Below are 21,339 nucleotides of genomic sequence, written 5' to 3' on the forward strand. Positions count from 1 at the left end.
CAAATTTTGCTTCCGAGGCTGGCCTGGCTGAGGGCTCAGCGCGCCCGGCCCCACCCTCCAGGTGAACCTAGGAACTGATGACGGGGCCCCAGCGCGCGAGGGACTAGGTTCACGCCGTCCTCTCAGGCCCTCGCGGCTGGGCGGCCCGGTTTATCCCGAGTATCCTGGGCACCCCACGCCACGCGTCTCTGAGTCTCTTCTTCCCCTTCGCGTGCCGACGGCGACGCGAGGGCCTTAGTCCCTGGGAAGTGACGCCCCCTCTGGTTCGTAAGACTCAGAGTCTCAGGCCACCCGGGCTTAGCTCTGTTTTCCCCGAAAAACACTGAGTCTCCGGTCCTTGGAAACGGTGACCGTCCTTACAGTTCTGTGCGTGAGAGCCCTGGCCGCTGAATGTCAGCCCTCTGAAGGCAGCGGCTGTGTCTTGGTCTTTGTGACATATTCAATAGCGGATCAGGGATTTGTGTAAGGTCAGCACGTAGTAAACGTTTGCTGAGTTGAACTGTTAGGTGAAAGAACTGTTGTAGGACCACTAACTCAGCATCTTTAAAAAAGTGTTCTAGAACCCCCCAACCGGAGTCTCTTTTTCCTGCGAAACACCCGATGCTGCCTGAGGCTTGGACCCAACCTGAGGGACCACATCTGAGAAAACCCTGCCTGTGTCTGCAGTATCGGCTTGAATTCCTCAGGTTGTTCAGGAATGGAGAATCTCCAGCGGTGTTAAATATATTACCATCAACTTAGGAGATGGCTGCTTTGCAAAGGAAAGGGCTTCAGGCAAGGATTCTCAGCTCTGAAGAAGAGGAGAAACTGACAAGAGACCAAGCTTTAGTGTCTGATTATAAACAGCAAAAACTGGAAAAAGAGGCTCAGAAGAACTGGGACCTTTTTTACAAAAGAAATAGCACTAATTTCTTCAAAGATAGACACTGGACCACCAGAGAGTTTGAGGAGCTCAGATCATGTAGAGAGGTAAACTAATATTACACCTTATTTGAGCTGTTCTTCATTTAGAATGTGTAGAAGAGGGGGTGCTTTATTGCATTCCCAGGGGGAGTGTGAGATAATTTATGAAACCTCTCAGAGGCTTCATAAATTTTTGTACCTTAGATATACACTGTTTGTCTCAAGTAGTTTTAGCAGTCGCTGAGTTGTATAATACAGAGGAGAAAAGACGCTGTAACTGCAGTCCTGTTGTCTAACAAAGGCCAGTCACAGAATTTTGAAATCAACCACTTCACACCGACATATCAGGCCATCAGCATCATCCTTCTGTATTATGGCAAGAGAAGGAAAAGTAGATAAATATATGCTTTTTTTGTAAGTTTTAAAAAAAGGGGGCATTTTCTGTTTTTTAAAGCTAATCTGAAAGTTGTAAATATTAAATTCATGATGAATGATTTCAGTGACAGGTTCATAATAATAATAATGATGAACACTTTATCATGCCCGTTTTCTAGAACTTTACATGTGTTCTGTAACTTAAGCCTTATAATAACGTGGTGAAGTTTGGCGTTAGTATTATCCCCACTTGCTGATGAAATTGAGGCACAAAGCTGTTTAAGTGATTTGTTCAGTGATAGAACCCGGGGCGAGGGGAGGAGTCCAGATTTGAGTGCATGTGGTTTAACCTCAGAGCCTATTCTGTTAACCATTATGCTTTGTTTTCTCCACACCAAACTGCCCAATGTTGGACGAGGTATCAGTGGCTTTGGGTTATCAGTTCACTTAATTGTCTACTCCATGGGGGCAGAGACCTTGTCTCGTGTTATGGACCTTTTAGTTTTTTCTTCATTCTGTAGATGTAGTGTACTGTAACTTTGGGTTCTCTTTCCTCAGTTTGAAGATCAAAAATTGACTATGCTTGAAGCTGGTTGTGGGGTTGGGAACTGTTTATTCCCGCTTTTAGAAGATCCGAATATCTTTGCCTATGCCTGTGATTTTTCTCCAAGAGCAGTTGAATATGTCAAGGTTGGTGCCCCAGCTGTGTGTTTTGTTGTATTTTCCTAGACTTGTTGGACCTGCCTTCTACACCCATTTGCCCAATTTCAGTCCTCTCCCTGAAGCTAACCAGCTATGATCCCTGTGAACCTAGTTTTCCTGTTTACATGCATGTATAATACATACAGAAACATAGCAGTATTCAGAAAAGTAGAAAGAAATATCAAACAACATCCTTATCCTTGTATCCAGATTTAATGATTGCCAGCATTTTGCTATTTTTGCTTTATAGACTTGCTGAACTGTTTTAAAGTAAGTTACAAATGTTGACACGCTTCACTCCTATATATGTATGCCTACATCTTAAAAAAAAAAATGAGGACTTTTTCTACATGACTACAATATACTTATCATGTCTGACAAAAATAACTGTAATTCCCTAATGTCATTAATACCCAGTCTGGATTCAGATTTCCCCCAATAGCCCCAGGTGTCTTTAGTAGCTATATTTAATTAAGGACTACATCTTACACTTTATTATGTACCTTAGATCTCCTTAGCCTACAACATTCCTGCCCTTCCCCTTGACCTTTTCCCCACTGACATTAAATTTTCGGAGAGCAAGCCATTTTCTATAATGAGGTCCCACATGCCAAATTGGGTCTGATTGTTTCTTTTAATCATTGTTTAACTTGTTTCTGTATTTCCTGTAAACTAGAAGTTAGATTTAAATCAGGTAAAATACTTTGGGCAAAAATACTTTAATAGCTGATGTTGTTTCTTTCATACTGCATCCTATCAGGAGGCAGTAGTGTAATCTCGCTGTAAGTGATGCTAGTTTTGATCGCTGGGTTAAGGTAGTAACTACCTAATTCCTTTGTTGCACAGGTATTTTCTTTTTGTCACTAACAGATATGTGGGGGATACTTTGGCAACATGCAGATATGTAGTTTTCCACCAACCTTTCACAGTTTTAGCATCTATTAGACTTTTTAAATAGTGTCATCACATTGTACTATAACCTGCTTTCTTCACTCTATGTTATATCTTGCCGAGTTTTTCATCCTAGTACATGTAGGTCCACTGTATTTCATTTACCTGTTGTAGTATCCCATAGAACGGATATGCCATACTGTAACAATTGCCTTGTTGGTAATTGTTCGAATTGTTTCTAATTTTTTGCTCTTACAAGTAGGGTTAATGTGATCAAAATTGTACACATGCCCCAAAATACATGTATGCACTTATTTCTGTGGTAAATAATAGAATAGAATTCCTTGGAGAAAGGATACATGTTGAAATTTAAGTAGATAATGCCAGGCTTCCATCCAGAAAATTATACCAATTTATAATTTCACCAATAATATAAAGATATTTTTTCCTCTATGCCCTTAACATTTGACATCAGTCTTCTTTATATCTTCCAATCTTATGAGCAAAAAGTACTGTCTGCAATTATTTATTTATTTATGTTTGGCTGTGTCACGTCTTAGTTGTGGCATGCGGGCTCTTCGTTGCAGTGAACAGGCTTCTCTGTAGTTGTGGTGCGCAGGCTCCAGAGCACGCAGGCTCAGTAGTTGCGGTGTGCGGGCTCTCTAGTTGTGGTGCTCCAGCGCGGTAGTTGTGGTGTGTGGGCTTAGTTGCCCCACGGCGTGTGGGATCTTAGTTCCCTCACCAGGGATCAAGCCCACATCCCCTGCTTGATCTGTGACCCAGGATGTGATTTATCCTGGAGAATGTTCCATGGGCACTTGAGAAGAAAGTGTAGTCTGCTGTTTTTGGATGGAATGTCCTATAAATATCAATTAAATCTATCTGGTCTGTTATGTCATTTAAAGCCTGTGTTTCCTTATTAATTTTCTGTCTGGATGATCTGTCCATTGGTGTAAGTGAGGTGTTGAAGTCCCCCACTATTATTGTGTTACTGTCAGTTTCCTCTTTTATAGCTGTTAGCAGTTGCCTTATGTATTGAGGTGCTCCTATGTTGGGTGCATATATATTTATAATTGTTATATCTTCTTCTTGGATTGATCCCTTCATCATTATGTAGTGTCCTTCCTTGTCTCTTGTAACATTCTTTATTTTAAAGTCTATTTTATCTGATATGAGTATTGCTACTCCAGCTTTCTTTTGATTTCCATTTGCATGGCATATCTTTTTCCATCCCCTCACTTTCAGTCAGTATGTGTCCCTAGGTCTCAAGTGGGTCTCTTGTAGACAGCATATTTATAGGTCTTGTTTTTGTATCCATTCAGCGAGCCTGTGTCTTTTGGTTGGAGCATTTAATCCATTCACGTTTAAGGTAATTATCGGTATATATGTTCCTATTACCATTTTCTTAATTGTTATTGGTTTGTTTTTGTAGGTCTTTTTCTTCTCTTGTGTTTCCCACTTAGAGAAGTTCCTTTAGCATTTGTTGTAGAGCTGGTTTGGTGGTGCTGAATTCTCTTAGCTTTTGCTTGTTTGTAAAGCTTTTGATTTCTCCGTCAAATCTGAATGAGATCTTTGCTGGGTAGAGTAATCTTGGTTGTAGGTTCTTCCCTTTGATCACTTTAAATATATCATGCCACTCCCTTCTGGCTTGTAGAGTTACTGAGAAATCAGCTGTTAACCTTGTGGGAGTTCCCTTGTATGTTATTTGTCTTTTTTCCCTTGTTGCTTTCAATAATTTTTCTTTGTCTTTAATTTTTGTCAATTTGATTACTGTGTGTCTCGGTGTGTTTCTCCTTGGGTTTATCCTGCCTGGGACTCTCTGCCCTGCCTGGATTTGGATGGCTATTTCCTTTCTCATGTTAGGGAAGTTTTCGACTCTAATCTCTTCATATATTTTCTGTCGATGATTGTTCAGCAGTTAGTTGTGATTCCGGTGCTCTCGCAAGAGGGAGTGAGTGCACGTCCTTCTACTCTGCCATCTTGAACCAATCTGATAATCTTTTCCTTTTAAGGTACGAAGGTTTTATGTCTTGTTTATAAGTTCTGTAATCACATAGATATGCTTTTTAAAATTTTGGTTATGGTTTTCAATCAATCTGGAAAAAGTTTGGCCATTGTATCTTCAAGTATTTCTTCAGCTCTGTTTCCTCTTCTCTTTCTAGGATTCCAATTACTTGTATGTTATACCATTTGTATTGTCTCACAGCTCTTGGATGCTGGTTTTTTGTTTGTTTTTAACTTTTTTTCCCTTTCTTCCGTTTGTGTAATTTATTGTCCTATCATCAAGTTCACTGGTTCCTCTTTAGGCAGTAGGCATTCCTATTGATGAGTCTGTCAAAAGCATTCTTCATTTCTGTAACTAAGTTTTTTGTTTTTAGCATTTCCAGTTGATTTGTTTTGTAGTTTCTATCTCTTTGTGAAATTACCTATCTGATCTTGCATGTTGTCTTCCTTTTCCTTTAGAGCCTTTAATATGTTAATCACAGTTATTTTAAATGTCCAAACCTGTAGTTTCAACATCTGTGTCATATTTGAGTCTGGTTCTCATGATTGATTGTCTCTTCAGAGCATATTTTTTCTTGCCTTTTGGTACGCCTTGTTCTTTTTTGTTGAAAGCTGGGCATGTTATATAGGGCAGTGGATACTGAGGTAATAAGGATTTGTAATAATCTAGACAGGAGTTGGGCTCTATTTGAAGTCTCTTGTTGCTGTAGTTACCTGTGAGGTTTGTTGTTGCTATTGGCCTCAGAGACTTCAAACTCCTCTGGTGACTTTGTTTTTGTTGCTCCTCTTGGCTTTGGGTCTTCCCTTTGTGCTGTTCACCATGAAGAGTCTGTCTCTTGCAGCTTTCCCAGCAATCCACTGTTGTTATTACTGGAGATTTGTTGGTAGTATGTGGGGAAAGAGACTGTTCTCTAATGTTCTGATTCTCAGTTTTTGAACTGCATAATGGACCTGTGTCTTAGGGGTGTGACCCTCACAAGTGTTTCTGCTTCTCCAGGAATAGAGCTTTTCTCCCCCATCGCTTCCCGCCTCTGTCATCCTCTGTGGTCTTGAGGCCATTCGCTCTGCAGATTAAGACTAGGTCTGGGAAGAGTAGGGCCCTCCCCCAGTGGTAGTGGTACTCCACCAGTGCCCTAAGGATACAGGCTTCAGATGGCTTTTCCCCTGCAGGTTAAACCTTTCCTCCCTTAAAGGAGGTGAGAAAGTCCAGCACCAGAAAGAGCACCATTGTCTCTGTGAGAGCCTGGTGATGTCCTTGGTGGAAACACCTGCAAAGGGTGGGAACATCCCGGAGGCTTCAGCTGTTTGTCACATTTCTAATTTTCTCTTTCCAGGCTGAAGGCTACTGCCTCAGGTAAGCAAATGCTTGGGTCCTGCGTCTCCCTGAAGGCACCTGTCCCTCTCCAGATTTGGGGATGGCTGGTGGTTCTTTGACCTCTGTTCTTTCATGGGTTCACATAAAGTTGCTGTCTGTCCAGCTTGTTTCCTATAAGGATGGGACCTACATCTCTCCACCTCTCTACGTCTCTGCACTGGAGCTGCAAGTCTTTTATTACTCCAAGCGGTCTGCTGTCCTCTAACACAAGTGGATAGAGCTAGCTGTTCAAACAGTGAATTGAGTGAGAAATTCGTTTTCCATTCCTGATAATTGTCACCTGTATTATCTCCTTTTTTTTTTTAATTTATTTTTGGCCACATTGGGTCTTTGTTGCTGTGCGCAGGCTTTCTCTAGTTGTGGAGAGAGGGGGCTACTCTTTGTTGCGGTGCACAGGCTTCTCATTGCACTGGCTTCTCTTGTTGCGGAGTACGGGCTCTAGGCACGCGGGCTTCAGTAGTTGTGGCACGTGGGCTCAGTAGCTATGGCTTGTGGACTCTAGAGCACAGTCTCAGTAGTTTTGGTGCACGAGTTTAGTTGCTCCGCAGCATGTGGGATCTTCCCGGACCAGGGCTCGAACCCATGTCCCCTGCATTGGCAGGTGGATTCTTAATCACTGCGCCACCAGGGAAGTCCCTATCATCTACCTTTTTTTAAATCTAATTGTCATTTTTGTCATCTCTCTTCTGTCATATACACTACTGATCCCTCTTTATACATGGGTCTATTTGGGGACTCTGTTCTGTCTCAGTGATCTATTTGTCCCCATTCTCAAACCACACTGTTTTAGTACTTCATTTTGTAATGTGTTTTGATGTCCAGTAGTGCGCCTCCTCTTCCATTGTTCTTCATTTAAAAATCGTCTTGGCAGGCTTCCCTGTTGGCACAGTGGTTAAGAATCCACCTGCCAATGCAGGGGACACAGGTTCAAGCCCTGGTCTGGGAAGATCCCACATGCCGCAGAGCAGCTAAGCCCGTGCGCCACAACTACTGAGCTTGTGCTCTAGAGCCCGCGAGCCACAACTACTGAGCCTGCATGCTGCAACTACTGAAGCCTACGCGCCTAGAGCCCTTACTCTGCAACAAGAGAAGCCACCATGATGAGAAGCCTGCGCACCGCAACGAAGAGTAGCCCCCGCTCACTGCAACTAGAGAAAGCCCATGCACAGCAACGAAGACCCAACACAGCCAAAAAAAATAAATCAATAAAATAAATAAATTAAAACAAACAAAAAAACAAAACCCCACAATGTGATATCACCTCACAGCCATTAGGATGGCCACTATCAAAAAAAAAAATCATCTTGGCTATTCCTCAAGATTTTCACTTCCAGATGAATAAAATTTACCTTGTCAAGTTTCTAGAAATCTGTGGAGATTCAGTTGAGATTGCATTGGATTTATAAGAGGAGTTATAGGTAGAACTGACATCTTTTCAACATTGAACCTTCCCATCCAATAACTTTGTATATCTCTCAATTTATTAAAGTCCTTATTTCCATTAAAGAAAAGTTTGATATTTTTTTCCATAATGCTCTTATACATGTGTTGAAACAATGAACCAAAATGTACCGGGAACACACTTGTAGTTAAAAAAAAAAAAAGTTAGGTTTTATTAGCTTGCTGCATCAAGGGAAAATATACCCAGAAGAACTGTGGGAGCATCTCAATAAAGGAAGCTGGAAGGACTTCTCATAGGGTTAAGGGAGCAGAGGCTGGTTTTGGATTATCATCCCTCTGGAGTTACATGCTTCTAAAATGCTCAATTTAGAATATGTGATAGACTGTGTACACAGTTAAAAATGATTGGTTAATATATATAAAACAGGTAACCAACAAGGACCTGCTGTATAGCACAGGGAACTCTGCTCAATACTCTGTAATAACCTAAATGGGAAAAGAATTTGAAAAAGAATAGGTACGTGTATATGTGTAACTGAATCACTCTGCTGTACACCTGAAACTAACAACATTGTTAATCAAATATACTCCAATATAAAATAAAATTTTTTTAAAAGGAAAAAAATGATTTGTTGAAATCTTGTCTGTTGTAGCAGTATTGAACATTACATGCTTTAATGTGCAAATGGTTCATTACTGTTTTACCCAGTTACAAAGTGATCATTGATTTCTGTGCAGCAGTGTACACGTAGAAGTAGGATCTCCTTTTGATGCTGTGTTTTTCTCCTCTCTAGCAAAATCCTTTATATGACACAGAACGATGCAAGGTATTCCAGTGTGATCTGACTAAAGATGACCTTCTGGAACACGTGCCCCCGGAGTCTGTGGATGTTGTCATGTTGATATTTGTGCTCTCTGCGGTTCACCCTGATAAAATGCACCTTGTCTTACAAAACATTTACAAGGTTAGTAATTGGGAGCCTGCACTTGAGGGTTAGATGTCCTGATCTTTTCACTTACCTTCCCTCTGAGGCTCACGTGCTGTCTCGATTGACAGAGTCTCGTGGCTTCAGTCAGTTTACAGAGAGAATGGAAAGTGTCCAGCAAGCTGAGGAAGTGGACATTAGCTGAGAGCCTCTGTATATGTAGAGCTGTACATTAAAATTTAACCCTGGTTCGTGATGTTTTAAAAGAGTAGCGAGGTAGAAATTTCAAGATGCTGGAAACCTGTTAGGGAATAACTATTCTCACTGAAAACAATTTTTTTAAAAATTCAGATGGTTTTAGCCCTCTGATTGTGAGGTTTTGTAAGGTTTTTTCCTCCTTACCTCTCCTTTCCCTGCCCTGGCATATGAACAGATGAGAACCCAGTGTATATCCACAGATAGGCATGGGACTTAAGCCAGGTAAAGAGGGAAGAGGGGACCGATGGGAGGATCCCTGATTTGATGACTCAGGTGAAGGTGAAGGTTTATGAAAGATGGGGAGTTAGAGAAAGAGCTGGAAAAATGGTGGAGGGGGTGGTCGGAGAGTTACTTGTGTGACATTGAGAGTATGAAGGGGTTATACTTTACAGTGTTGACAAGACCTTAGGACATTACTGCGGGAGCGAGTGATTAAGGCAGGGTGGAAGACGAGATCTTTGGAAGAGAGAAGCTCAAATCATTGAGGCCAGCATATTTGGAAGCATAGTCCACATGCATGTTGAAATTGTTGGGAATTAAGAATGGAGTAGTATGAGGATAAAAGCATAAACCAGGAGACGCGTTCATCATGAAATGGAGGGAAATGACCCTGGAACTAATAGATGACTAACAATAAGGGATAGTGGGTGATATGATCTGATGACAGGAGATTCAGACATGAGGCTTGGGGAGGAGAAAGGGGAATGCACAGAAAGTAGCAATGGGGCAAGGAGAACCCCAGACCCATTCCCACGCCCAGTGATACAAGGACCATGGGAGAAAACACAGCCTGACTTGAGAGGTTGCAGGGAAAACTGCTTCCTCAGGGGACAGTCAGGTTTTTGTTAGCACAAAAAAGAAGGGGACGTTCAGGATACCGTGATTTGATGGAGGGTTTTGGGGATTAGGAAGGAGTCGGAGGTAATAGGGGCAGAGTAAGGAGTGTCTGGAACTTTGCTGGGGACGAGAGTGCCCACTGTCAATATTCTATCCATCATTATACTGGAGGTCCTAGTCAGCTGGAAAAGACCAGAAAAAGGAATAAAGGGTTTTAGAATGAGAAAGAAACAGAACTCATTATTTGCAGATAATACAATTGTCTAATGAGAAAATATGAACAGAATTACATAAGTATAAGATGAATGTACTCAGTGCCACAGAACTGTACACTTAAAAAAGAATAACACGCATTGTGCAATCTTACTTTTCCTCTTCATGTTACCTGTTTTGTTTTACTTCTTTGTTTGATTTTGAGTTTTTTGGTAGACTTTTTTTTTTTTTGAGGAAATTGACAGCTGATTTTAAATTTACATGAAGGAACAAAGAGTCAAAACACTCTTGAAGAAGAAGGCAATGGGGAGATTTATACCCTACCAGATATAAAGGCTTGTTACAACTACAATTATTAAGACACAGTGGTATTGGCAGAGGGACAGACAAATTGACAAATGGAATGTGATAGCTTAAAAGCAGATCCATATATATATGGAAATTTGATAGTTGATAGAGGTGACATTGAAGATCCCTGGGAAAAGGACTGCTCAGCAAATGATTCTGGGACTGTTGGTAGGCCATGTGAGAGAAAACCAAAATTGTATTCCTACTTCACATCCTATTCAAGAGTCATTCCAGGTGGATTTAAAGACAAATGGAAAAGACAAAAGTTTAAGCCTTTCAGAAGAAAATATAGGAGAAAATCTTTGACTTCAGAGTAGGGAAAATTTTCTCAAAGATTCAGAAACATTCTATGCATAAAGATGATGGTAAAAAATTAAGAGTTTCTGTTCTTCAAAAGACAGTATAGTACAAAGAAATTGAAAAGACAAGGTGGGAAAAGTAACTTAAAATCTACTCAACTGAGGGACTTCCTTGGCGGTCTAGTGGTTAAGATTCCGAGCTTCCACTGTAGGGGGCATGGCTTCGATCCCTGGTCGGCCTAGTATCCAGAATGTATAAGGAATTCCTGAGTAACAGTAAGAATGACAATAGAAAAATGAGCAAACAGTCATGTTACAGAAGAGAACACACAAATAGTTAACATATGAAAAGATAACCTCAATAACCCAGGAAATGGAAAATAAAACCATAATGAGACACAATTAGATTAATAAAGTTAAGTCTGACAGAGCCGGGTGTTAATGAGGATATGCCTATTCTTGATTTAAATGGAAACATACAGCATGTTATCTATATTTAGTATATAATGAAGTGTTGTATTAAAAGAAAAGTTAACTTGAGCTGTCCCAGTCCATACCTGGCCCCTTTCTTATAGTAACAAATTCCATTTCAGCAGTCTTCCTGTTTTTACCCCCCAATAGAAATCCTTTTTCAGCTGACCTGGAATGAGTTCACGGCAGCAGTGTGATGCTGTCATGCATAGTCAGTCACTGGTTCATTAATTTGAGACCATGTGCTTCATTAGGAAATTACTGGAAGAAGCGAGCTCTCAGCCTCTTGACAATCAGGCACCCTTTGGGCAGCTCTGCAGTCTTGCTTGATCAGCTACAGTAATAAGCTATTGTACGGTAGAGATAATTACTCTAGGATGTTAACACCTGAGAAATTTTAAAACCACATAATTTTACACTGAAAGGCAGCCTTAAAGTTGAATTCCCTCAGTTTTCGAATAGAACGGTAAAATAAAAATAGACCAAATTTGTCATCAGAAGACGAGATTTTGGTTTTCCTGTGCCACTGACTTGCCTTGAAAGCCCAGGTGAGTCACTTGTACTCTGAGCCTCACTCAACGTGGAGTGGGTCTGGTCGACCTCACCTGCTTTCTTCCTGGAGCTGTTGGGAGGGCGAGGAAAGCCGGTGGCTGTACAGCCCCGCCATCAAAGGAGGTGTTATACCATAATTACTGTCTTACGGACGAGAAAATACATTCAGAGGGATGCAATGTTGTCCATGGTCATTGAACCAGTTAACAGAAAAGCTGGGATATGGACCAGGATTTCCCAAATTCCTGAGCAAGGGTCCCATGCAGGCTTTCCTTCCCTCTGAAATTAAGAATGATTTCTTTCTCACGCAGACTAAAATTTTCAGACTTTTTCCTTCTCAATTATTCACATTTTAAAATTTAGCACTTCTGACCAAGGTATGAATGTTTTTATCGAAGAGGCACTTTACTGACAATATTTTAAATGCATGCTAGCGTTGATAAGAATTCGCTAAATGATGGAATTCCCTGGCAGTCCAGTGGTTAGGACTCCGTGCTTTCAGTTCCAAGGGCGTGGGTTTGCTCCCTGGATGGGGAACTAAGATCCCACAAGCCATGGGGCGTGGCCAAAAAAAAAGAATTTGCTAAATGAGAAAATCTGCAGCACACTTGGAAGTATTATGGGCAATCTTTCCTATTCTATTCAGGAAGAGGAAACATCAAATTACATCAAAAATCTATAAAAGGTGCTACATGTCATGTCTTAAAAATCATCTTGTTGATGTGATGGGGCAGAATATATTTAATAAAATCAATGCCCCCTTTTGAAGTCCACTCTTATTTGGTAAAGTTACGCAGTTTGAAAGAATCCCCGCATAAAAAGCAAGTGTCACAGCAAGTACCACTTTCTTTTCATTCTGAAAAGCTTATGGCTATTTGCTGTGTAAGAGAGGGGCAGTTATACCACTCCCGGCGGATTTTACCTTCCAATTTTTGAGACATCTGCTCTGTGACAGCTATTTCTGAAAGGCTGTAGTGAGGGACTCCCACCGGAGCCTGACACTGGTCCCTTCTCTACACACTGCACTAGCGTGAGGATGCTTCGCTTCAAATCAAGAAGTGCAGCAGTGTGGGAAGAATACTCAAGTTACCCCTGCCCTCACTGCCTCTCTTGTCTTGTCAGTAGTGAGCACAGAATTGGAATGACACCCCCCCCCCCCGCCCCTACTCTGCCCAGGGCTAACAAACATCCCTGATCCTGCAGTGTGATGCCTTTAACCCCAGCTTGAGTCCTGCCCCCCCCTCCTTAGTAGCTTTTGTATGATTGTGGGCAAATCACTTCCCTCTTCTGCTACCAGTTTCCTTGTCTCACAGAGGATAATCACACTCCTTCCTTCCTTCCTCCCAGAATTGTGTGAAGACCCAATGAGAAAATGTCTGGTAAGCTATAGAGGGCCGTCCACTGTTAGCGTGGTGGGCAAACCATACAGAATTGTAGCGTGGGAGACCAGAGCTGAGACTCAGGATGAGGAAGCCCAAAAAATCTGTAAAAAGTGAAAATGACATAGTATTTTTTTAAAGAAACAATTTGACTGCAGGGTCATGGATTAGGAGATGGCTAATAAAATGGTGGGAGAACGTGTTTTAGTGAGGGTATGATTGTTTCTTCTGATGTCTTTAACACTTTAATTGTGTGACACTGGACCTTCCACAGAGCTCTCATTAGTGCTCAGGAAGTACCCCTCCAGTGCACAGGACACTGCCAAGTCTTAGCACACCTTTGCTTATCAGGCCCTTTTCCTTCATAGTATGGGTATTGCAGTCTGGCCCCTTTCATAACTGTCACAAATGCAAGGTATTTTAATCCCTAAATTAATCAGGTTTTATTTTATAGTAAGCTCTGTTTGACTGGGTCCTTGAATTACGTGCAGCCTGTTTTGTTTCGTAGGTATTAAAACCAGGCAAAAGTGTCTTGTTTCGCGACTATGGGCTGTATGATCATGCCATGCTTAGGTTTAAAGCCGGCAGCAAACTTGCAGAAAACTTTTATGTTAGACAAGATGGAACCAGATCGTATTTTTTCACTGATGGTAAGATTGCTGGAATCTGTCTTGACTGCTGTTTCCTTGATTGCATTGTCACTGTGGTACCAGTTGGAGTGGGGGTGACTGTACCCCCCTTACAAGCACAAGGTCCCAGAACAAGCCCGCTCACGTGCACCACTTACCAGCCCTGGCTGTGAGCTCACGGGCCGCCTCTGGTGACCGTGTCCAGTTAGTGAGCCTGATCAGTGGACAGGCTCTGATGCGCCGCCATGTGGATGACGCCAGGAGCTGCGCTGGAAAGAGGGGAGAGCAAACCAGAATCTTCACTTCGTTCACTCAGGCATAAAGCAAATAGGACAGGGTAGTGCCTTGAGATTACTTGAGTCTCACAAAGGTAAGAAACCTTTTTCTATAAAAGTGATTGAGGGACTTCCCTGGCGGTCCAGTGGTTAAGACTTTATCTTTCAATGCAGAGGGTGCAGGTTCGATCCCTGGTTGGGGAGCTAAGACCCCACATGCCTCGAGGCCAAAACATCAAAACAAAAAACAAGCAATATTGTAACAAATTCAATAAAGATTTCAAAAATAGTCCACATCAGGAAAAATCTTTAAGGAAAAAAGTGATTGAAACTTTTTACACAAATTTGCTATAGAGGGGCCTTTAAAAGGTCTTTTTTGATAAGAAAACCATCCAAACACCGAACATGATTTTAGTCTTTTAGGTAGTTTTTTTTTTTGGTACGCGGGCCTCTCACTGTTGTGGCCTCTCCCGTTGCGGAGCACAGGCTTCGGACGCGCAGACTCAGCGACCATGGCTCACGGGCCCAGCCGCTCCGCGGCATGTGGGATCTTCCCGGACCAGGGCACGAACCTGTGTCCCCTGCATCGGCAGGCGGACTCTAAACCACTGCGCCACCAGGGAAGCCCTCTTTTAGGTATTTTGAACGTTAGTTTTAAGCCTGTTAAATACAGGTATACCTCGTTTTATTGTGCTTCGTGGATATTGCATTTTTCGTAAATGGGATGTTTCTGACAACCCTGTGTCGAACAAGTCTATTGGCACCATTTTTCTCACAGCATTTGCTCACTTCATGCCTCTATGTCAGATTTTGGTAATTCTCGCAATATTTTGAACTATTATAAATTATTATATTTCCTATGGTGATCTGTGATCAGTGATCTTGGACGTTACTACTAAGACTCACTATAGGCTCACGTGATGGTTAGCAATTTTTAGCAATACAGTATTTTTAAATTAAGGTATACACATTGTTTTTTTAGACACAGTGCTACTGCACACTTAATAGACTACAGTATACTGTAAACATAACTTCATATGCACTGAGAAACCAGAAAATTCGTGTGGCTCGCTTTATTGCAATATTTGCCTTTATTGTGGTGGTCTGGAACCGAACCCACAATATCTCTGAGGTATGCCTGTAATCTGAACCATAAGATAATTACCTTCTTAAGCTCTAATTTTTACAACATTTGTATTTCTTGAAGTGAAATAGTCTCTTAAAGCTAAAAATGAGTGATTACCATTAAAACTACAAAACCATTAAAAATCTACGGTGAAAATTAAAAATTTGTTTTAATGTTTTGGATTCATGAAATCTGATTAAACCAATTATAAATGAGAAGATGCAATAATATCTGCAGAGTGCTTCAGAGCACATTCTTTGGAGTAATGCCCTCGATAAGAGTCTTTGTTTTTGCTACGTAGCCATTCTGTTTGTTTCACTTAATGTGTAGTGATGTATTACTTGGATTAACTTTTCCTTAGGGTATGTCACTATCAGATGATTTTTTTTCTCCCCAGTTTGGTCACTGATTTTCCTCCTTCATGTTAGCATAGATGAGGTGCTTGATGTAAACAAATAGAGCACACACGCACTTTGCATGAGTACAGCCAGTCTGGAATTGTGTTTCTTTTTACTCAGACTCTTGTCCTTGGGGAATCACAGTAGGGCAAGGAGGACGTACTCCAGGTTGTTCTTAAACTTTTTTGCTTATTGTTTATTTGGGAGTTTTTGTTTGACAGGGAGAAGTAGGAGTTTGTTAACTTTCCAGAACAAAACCTTCTTTACCTTTTAGTGTTGAGGTTCTCCTTCCATTAAGGATGCCCTGTCTCAGCCTCCCGCCCCCCTCACCACTGCTCAGCGGTGCAGTGGAGTCCAGACTGCGAGCGCTGTCGATCTGCTTGTCTTCTAGAATTCCTGGCACGGCTCTTTATGGACACAGGTTACGAAGAAGAGGTGAACGAGTATGTGTTTCGTGAGACGGTGAATAAAAAAGAAGGCCTGTGTGTACCGAGGGTTTTCCTTCAGAGCAAGTTCCGAAAGTCTCTGAAGAACCCAACTCCTGTGACCCCGTGCCTGGGCCACGAGTCCTGACCTTTCACGAAGTTGATGTCTGTGCCTCCCCTTGAAGAGGAAAGTTTAAAGTCACTCTTTATTTTGTGTACTTTTATATTTTAACTTTTTAAAATGAATATATATACTTTTTATATTAAAAGGTAGCAAGTGTGTGTGTGTTACAGAATTGTAAATAAAATTGCAAGACCTGAAGAGGAAAGTTTTATGGTATAAAGTGATTTAGCCGTGTTGTCTTAAGATTCCACAGAGGAAAGCACGAGGGCCCTGTAGCACTTAGAGAGACCCGTGTCATTCATTACTCCTGAAGTCTGTAAATGTGTCTCTAGGCAGCATGTCAGACAACCCTGTGGAAAAATGAGGCCAAATAGACTAAAATAACACAGCCCTGTGTATTTTTAGCTTGAAGGATTGTTCTCTTCTCTTCTTTCTCCAGTGTCTCATGTTTGCCCATTTCCCTCTGCTTTGGTTCATTTTATGTGCCTCCTTAGGACCAGTGTCCACAAATGCCACTTTTGCATTGGAAGTCTCAGGAACACCCCATGGCTCCCTGCTTCGTTCTTGAGACCGTCTGTAATTGGGCCAGTCCCTGGCCACAGTGCCCTGAGGGAGACGGGAAGGCCATCCCCTGTCCCAGCTCCCCACTGGGAAATGAGGCGGCAGCAGCTAAGAGGCAATGACTGCCATGGCTAGTTGCTGAGGTGGCATATGGGAAAATCCTCAGATTGGTCTGCTGACCTGTTTCCCAAGCATTCCTGTGTAATGACTTTCACTTTATAAAATGAAATCAGAGTTCTTTTGGCCTGCTAACAAAGCTGATCCTGTAGGCCATGATGTTTCCTGTTCATGAGAATGGTTGTCTTGACTGTACTGCCTGGACCACACACAGCCAGCTAGGGCCCTTCAACGCCAAACACATTTGAAGGGGAGGGGTCCCTGTGGGGAGGGCTGGCCAGTAGTCATAGCCGTTCTGTACAATTAGAGTCAGCCCTGCCGCTCCCGGAGAGAAGAGGGACAGGCAGTGAGGCTCAGGCGGCATGCTTGCTGGGTGTCCTCACTCTGCCATCTGTCCCTGACTGCTTGGGAGGGCGCTAAGGGGCAGGGGAAGCAAGAGGAGCCCCTGTCTGTTGCTGGTCTGTTGCTTTATGTGTTCTCTCCCCTTCTTTTGAAGGCTGGAGGATGGCTATCCTGCGTAAGAGCAGAACTGATGAGGACTAGTACAGAGTTCTCCTTTGAAATCAGCTTGTAAAGAAGATGAACCTGGTGGGGGACGGGGAATCACGGGCTTCCTCATGGAGCGAGGGGCAAGCCCAGCCCCAGAGCAATTTGTTGGGGGAGAGCCTCGACCAGCCCCAGGCTCCCCACCTCCAGTCCAGAGCTCTTTCCTCCAAGTGGCTCCAGCAAGTGCATCCCACACCCAGTTTCAGCCCCAGAATGCTGCTAAATGCCCCCTCAGAAGTCCTTTCACCTGTTTCCTCCACTAGGTCTGACAAATGTCACTTGGGTTTTAGTGGCTGAGCTGGATAAAGACAGGATATTTAAAGTAGAAAGTGGGGAGCAGTGTGGTGTAGTGTAAGCGTGGGCTTTTGTTGTCAGAAGTCAGTTGTGGCCTCACCACTCACTCTGTTTGAACCTCAGATTCCTTACTTGTAAGACATGGATAATTGTCCTGAGACCTACCAGAGGTGGCTGATCTGGCCGACCACGTGCCCTGGAGACGGGAGTGACTCTAAAGCAAGCCGAACAGGCTGACGAGGACCTGGCCATAAGAGAAGGCCCCTCTACCTTTGCCAGGAGTTGCCTGAGGGGATGCCTGTAAATGAGGCCCACGGTTTCCTCCAAGCACAACTTGGAGTTGTCTCTGTCCTCAGGAGCAATGATGGCCCCAAATTCCTGCCCCATAAAGGAAGGGCTGCAGATTTTTCACCTGGAATATTTAAAGCTGGCCTAATGACATGCACACCTCTGACACCCAGCCAGGTAACCTCTCAGTAACCCCACTTTAAAATGTGGTTGTAAAACATACTTCTAGTTAAATGAATGCAGTGACATGTCTATCATGGTTTGGGCCAGTGGATTGGGGTAAGAAATAATAAAAACATGGCTTCACTTCTCTTGCCTCGGTGCCCCCGTGTTCATTCTCCCTGGGACACTTCCATTACTGCACCCCGGATTAAGACAGGGGAGCAGAATCTTCTGCTGGTTGGGGGCCCGGGAGATCCAGGAAAGCAAGGCCACAGTGTGTTTAGTAGCAAAACTCTGTGACAGCATTTGCTAAATCATAGACTGTCAAGAGTCACCCACTATTGCCTTGTCTTCACAGGCAGAAAATAGCCCCAGAAGGGTAGTGAGTACTGGTTTACAGTGCTATCGAAAATAGCGTAAGTACTATAGTGCTCTTTAGTAAGGTATATATACCATATATAGTATAGAATATATATATTATACTATGCAGTGTATACCGTATACGATACTATATGGTACTATTAACTTCATTCGAGTTTTTGATATATACTACATACAACAATAACGCTATTTGGAATATAAACATCTGGGTTCAAGTCCAGGACTTGGCCCATACAAGTAGTCAACTTCTCCAAGCCTCAGTCTTCCCATTTCTAAGACTGAGATCCTGTTACCTGTAGCACAGGACTGCTACCAGATTAAATGAGTGCTTCATTTACTATAGAGTTACAGTCAAGTGCTTGTTATTTCTATTAGTTTGTATTCCCCAAGAAAATGACTTAATCCATACTCCTCTTCACGAAGAGGTCATATTTAATCTGACAGGGCCCTTTGAAAGGGCCCAGGATTTGGATGAGCCACCACAAGGTGGCGCTAGGTGCCAGATATTCCCACTAGCCTCAGCTGGGCCCCAATCTTAATTGCAGTTAAAGCGTGTCCATTTTTATTGTCTTTGAAGAGGAAGGGAAATGCTTGCAAATGTGTTTTCTAGGTCAACTTTAGCTCATAAGATCAATTTTGGCCTCACAGTGGGGATAAGAAAGCAAGGGTGCTTTTCTCCAGCACTCATTCTACTTTGCCTGCTGAAGGCAATATTTTTAGGCAATGGGCTCTGAAAGTGTCTGCAAGGCCTCACCCCTCCTCATCCTCAAGTGGTTCTGTGGACTTGCTTTTACATTGCCGGGGTTTCAAGCAAGAGAAGGGACTGCAGCGTGGACACTTGTTTGCCTCATACATTATTCAGTTATCTTTGACAGGCTTCGGTTCTTTATTTCACAGCTGTCAATCAAGGGAGGGAAAATTGTGAAGAGAATTGTCTACCAAGAGAGTGTTTTCCAGGACCAGGTTTGCTGTTGGGGAGCAAATATTTAACAGAAACTTAAATAGGCTCCATTAATGAAACCAAAAATAAAATTAGCTGCGTTTTCACTTTTCCTTTCTGCCCTTCTCAGATGTGTGGCATTTCATTAGATAGTATTCAGTAGGTACCGGCTGGGCACAGGGTCCCGTGGTGTCACTGTGGCTGGAGTACAGGATTGGGAAGGGAGGCAGTGCGGGCACATACTGAGAGGCAGCCCTGGCCGAGTCTTCACTCAGCCAAAGCAAGACAGCTAGGAAACCAAATACAAACACAACCACCAGAGGAAAGAGAAACAGGAGGAAAGGCTATGGGAAACCTGAGCGTGACAACCGTCATCATTTAGAAAGAATATTTCCACATTTTCACAGTAGAGGCATCATACGCTGTGGTCTGGGGCATGGCCGTGAGGATGAGAACGTGACACACAGCTCCTTTAGAGTATCTTACCAAGCACATCTAGAAAAACATCAAGACTAACAAAATGAGACAATTCCCAGAGGAATTATAACTGCTAAAAATATGGTCAACTCTAGTTAGAAATAATCACAAATTAAATCGAGACTCTTCTTTTTCCTACCAAATGGATAAAGCTTAAAAAACAATACTCCATGCTGGTAAAGAAATAGATGTTCAGATTTGTTCAACTACAGCTGATACTTTTTCTTCTTTATACTTTCCTGAAGTTTCCATGATTTCTGTAATGAGCATATATTGCTTTTACATTAAGAAAAAAAGTAATCTAGCATCCTCAGAACTCCTTTGAAAACCTCATAAGTTAAATGAACTAAAATCCTTGTGACAAATCTGCTAGAAATACCTTTCGAACCTTTAAGATTCTTACCCACCAGGAACTAGAAGACACCTCCCAGGAATAAGAGAATGGGTATCTTAGGATATTCTTTTTGTTCCCAGTGCTCTGGACTCATGGGGAGGTGCCTTGGATGGGGGATTTTCATCTGTTGGGCTGGGCCCTCCATGGCTGCTTTGAATTTGGAAATGCATATCCTTCAGTTCCTTGGGGAATTTTACTCGAAATTTTTATTTAGTTATTCCTCACCACTACCAACACACACATACAAACACCTCACATGTATTTTCTCTCTTTCTGGAACTCTTATTAAAATGTTTCACTTCCTGAACATCCTGAACTCATGCCATAATTTTACAATCTGTTCTCTCCTTCTCTGCCATCTCTCTTTCTTAACATTTTGCTTTCTGGGAGATTTAGCTCACAGTCCTTTCATTGAGTTTTTAAATTTCTGCTTTCACAATTTTAATTTCCAAGAACCTTTTTTATTCTTTCAGTGTCCATTTTATTTTATAAATTTATTTATGTATTTATGTATGTATGTATTTATTTATTTTGGGTACATTGGATCTTCTTTGCTGCATGAGGGCTTTCTTTAGTTGTGTCGAGCGGGGGCTGCTCTTCATTGCGGTGTGCGGGCTTCTCATTGTGGTGGCTTCTCTTGTTGCAGAGCAACGGCTCTAGGCACACAGGCTTCAGTAGTTGTGGCACACAATCTCACTAGTTGTGGCTCACGGGCCCTAGAGCGCAGGCTCCATAGTTGTGGTGCACGGACTTAGTTGCTCCGCGGAATGTGGGATCTTCCCAGACCAGGGCTCGAACCCGTGTCCCCTGCATTGGCAGGCAGGTTCTTAAACACTGTGCCACCAAGGAAGCCCTCAATGTCCTTTTTTTTTTTTAAACAAGGTTTTTATAATTTATTTTATTTACTTATTTATTTTTGGCTGCGTTGGGTCTTCATTGCTGCCCATGGGCTTTCTCTAGTTGCGGCGAGCAGGGGTTACTCTTCGTTGCAGTGTGCGGGCTCCTTATTGCAGTGGCTTCTCTTGTTGCGGAGCCCAGGCTCTAGATGTGCGGGCTTCAGTAGTTGCAGCTTGTGGGCTCAGTAGTTGTGGCTCATGGGCTCTAGAGCACAGGCTCAGTAGTTGTGATGCATGGGCTTAGTTACTCCGTGGCATGTGGGATATTCCCAGACCAGGGCTTGAACCCGTGTCCCCTGCATTTGCAGGCGGATTCTTAACCACTGTGCCACCAGGAAAGCCCTGTCCATTTTTAAAATAGCAATTTAGTCA

At 42.5% G+C, this 21,339-nt stretch overlaps 1 protein-coding gene across 2 annotated transcripts; it reads left to right on the forward strand.

The window, feature by feature from the left end:
- Positions 1 to 356: 356 nt before the first annotated feature.
- Positions 357 to 16,116, forward strand: METTL6 (methyltransferase 6, tRNA N3-cytidine). Of its 2 annotated transcripts, none has more exons than XM_065876361.1 (5): positions 357 to 969; positions 1,837 to 1,968; positions 8,446 to 8,616; positions 13,443 to 13,584; positions 15,754 to 16,116. In XM_065876361.1, exons 1-5 carry the CDS (start codon positions 745 to 747, stop codon positions 15,933 to 15,935), a joined length of 852 nt encoding a protein of 283 aa, XP_065732433.1. In that variant the 5' UTR covers positions 357 to 744; the 3' UTR covers positions 15,936 to 16,116. The 2 variants fall into 2 exon arrangements, with proteins under 2 accessions (XP_065732433.1, XP_065732434.1); XM_065876362.1 differs by having other exon boundaries at positions 358 to 969; positions 15,784 to 16,116.
- Positions 16,117 to 21,339: the final 5,223 nt, after the last annotated feature.

This window comes from Phocoena phocoena, chromosome 4 (assembly GCF_963924675.1).
Source record: "Phocoena phocoena chromosome 4, mPhoPho1.1, whole genome shotgun sequence".
NCBI classification, from domain to species: Eukaryota; Metazoa; Chordata; class Mammalia; order Artiodactyla; family Phocoenidae; genus Phocoena; species Phocoena phocoena.

What these genes read in the sequence shown, in the direction of transcription:
- METTL6 (XM_065876361.1), top strand. Translation starts at nt 745, where the DNA reads ATGGCTGCTTTGCAAAGGAAAGGGCTTCAGGCAAGGATTCTCAGCTCT. An exon ending in GAGCAGTTGAATATGTCAAG is followed by an intron (nt 1,969 to 8,445) that starts GTTGGTGCCCCA and finishes TCTCCTCTCTAG; the next exon opens with CAAAATCCTTTATATGACAC. An exon ending in TCTTACAAAACATTTACAAG is followed by an intron (nt 8,617 to 13,442) that starts GTTAGTAATTGG and finishes TTTGTTTCGTAG; the next exon opens with GTATTAAAACCAGGCAAAAG.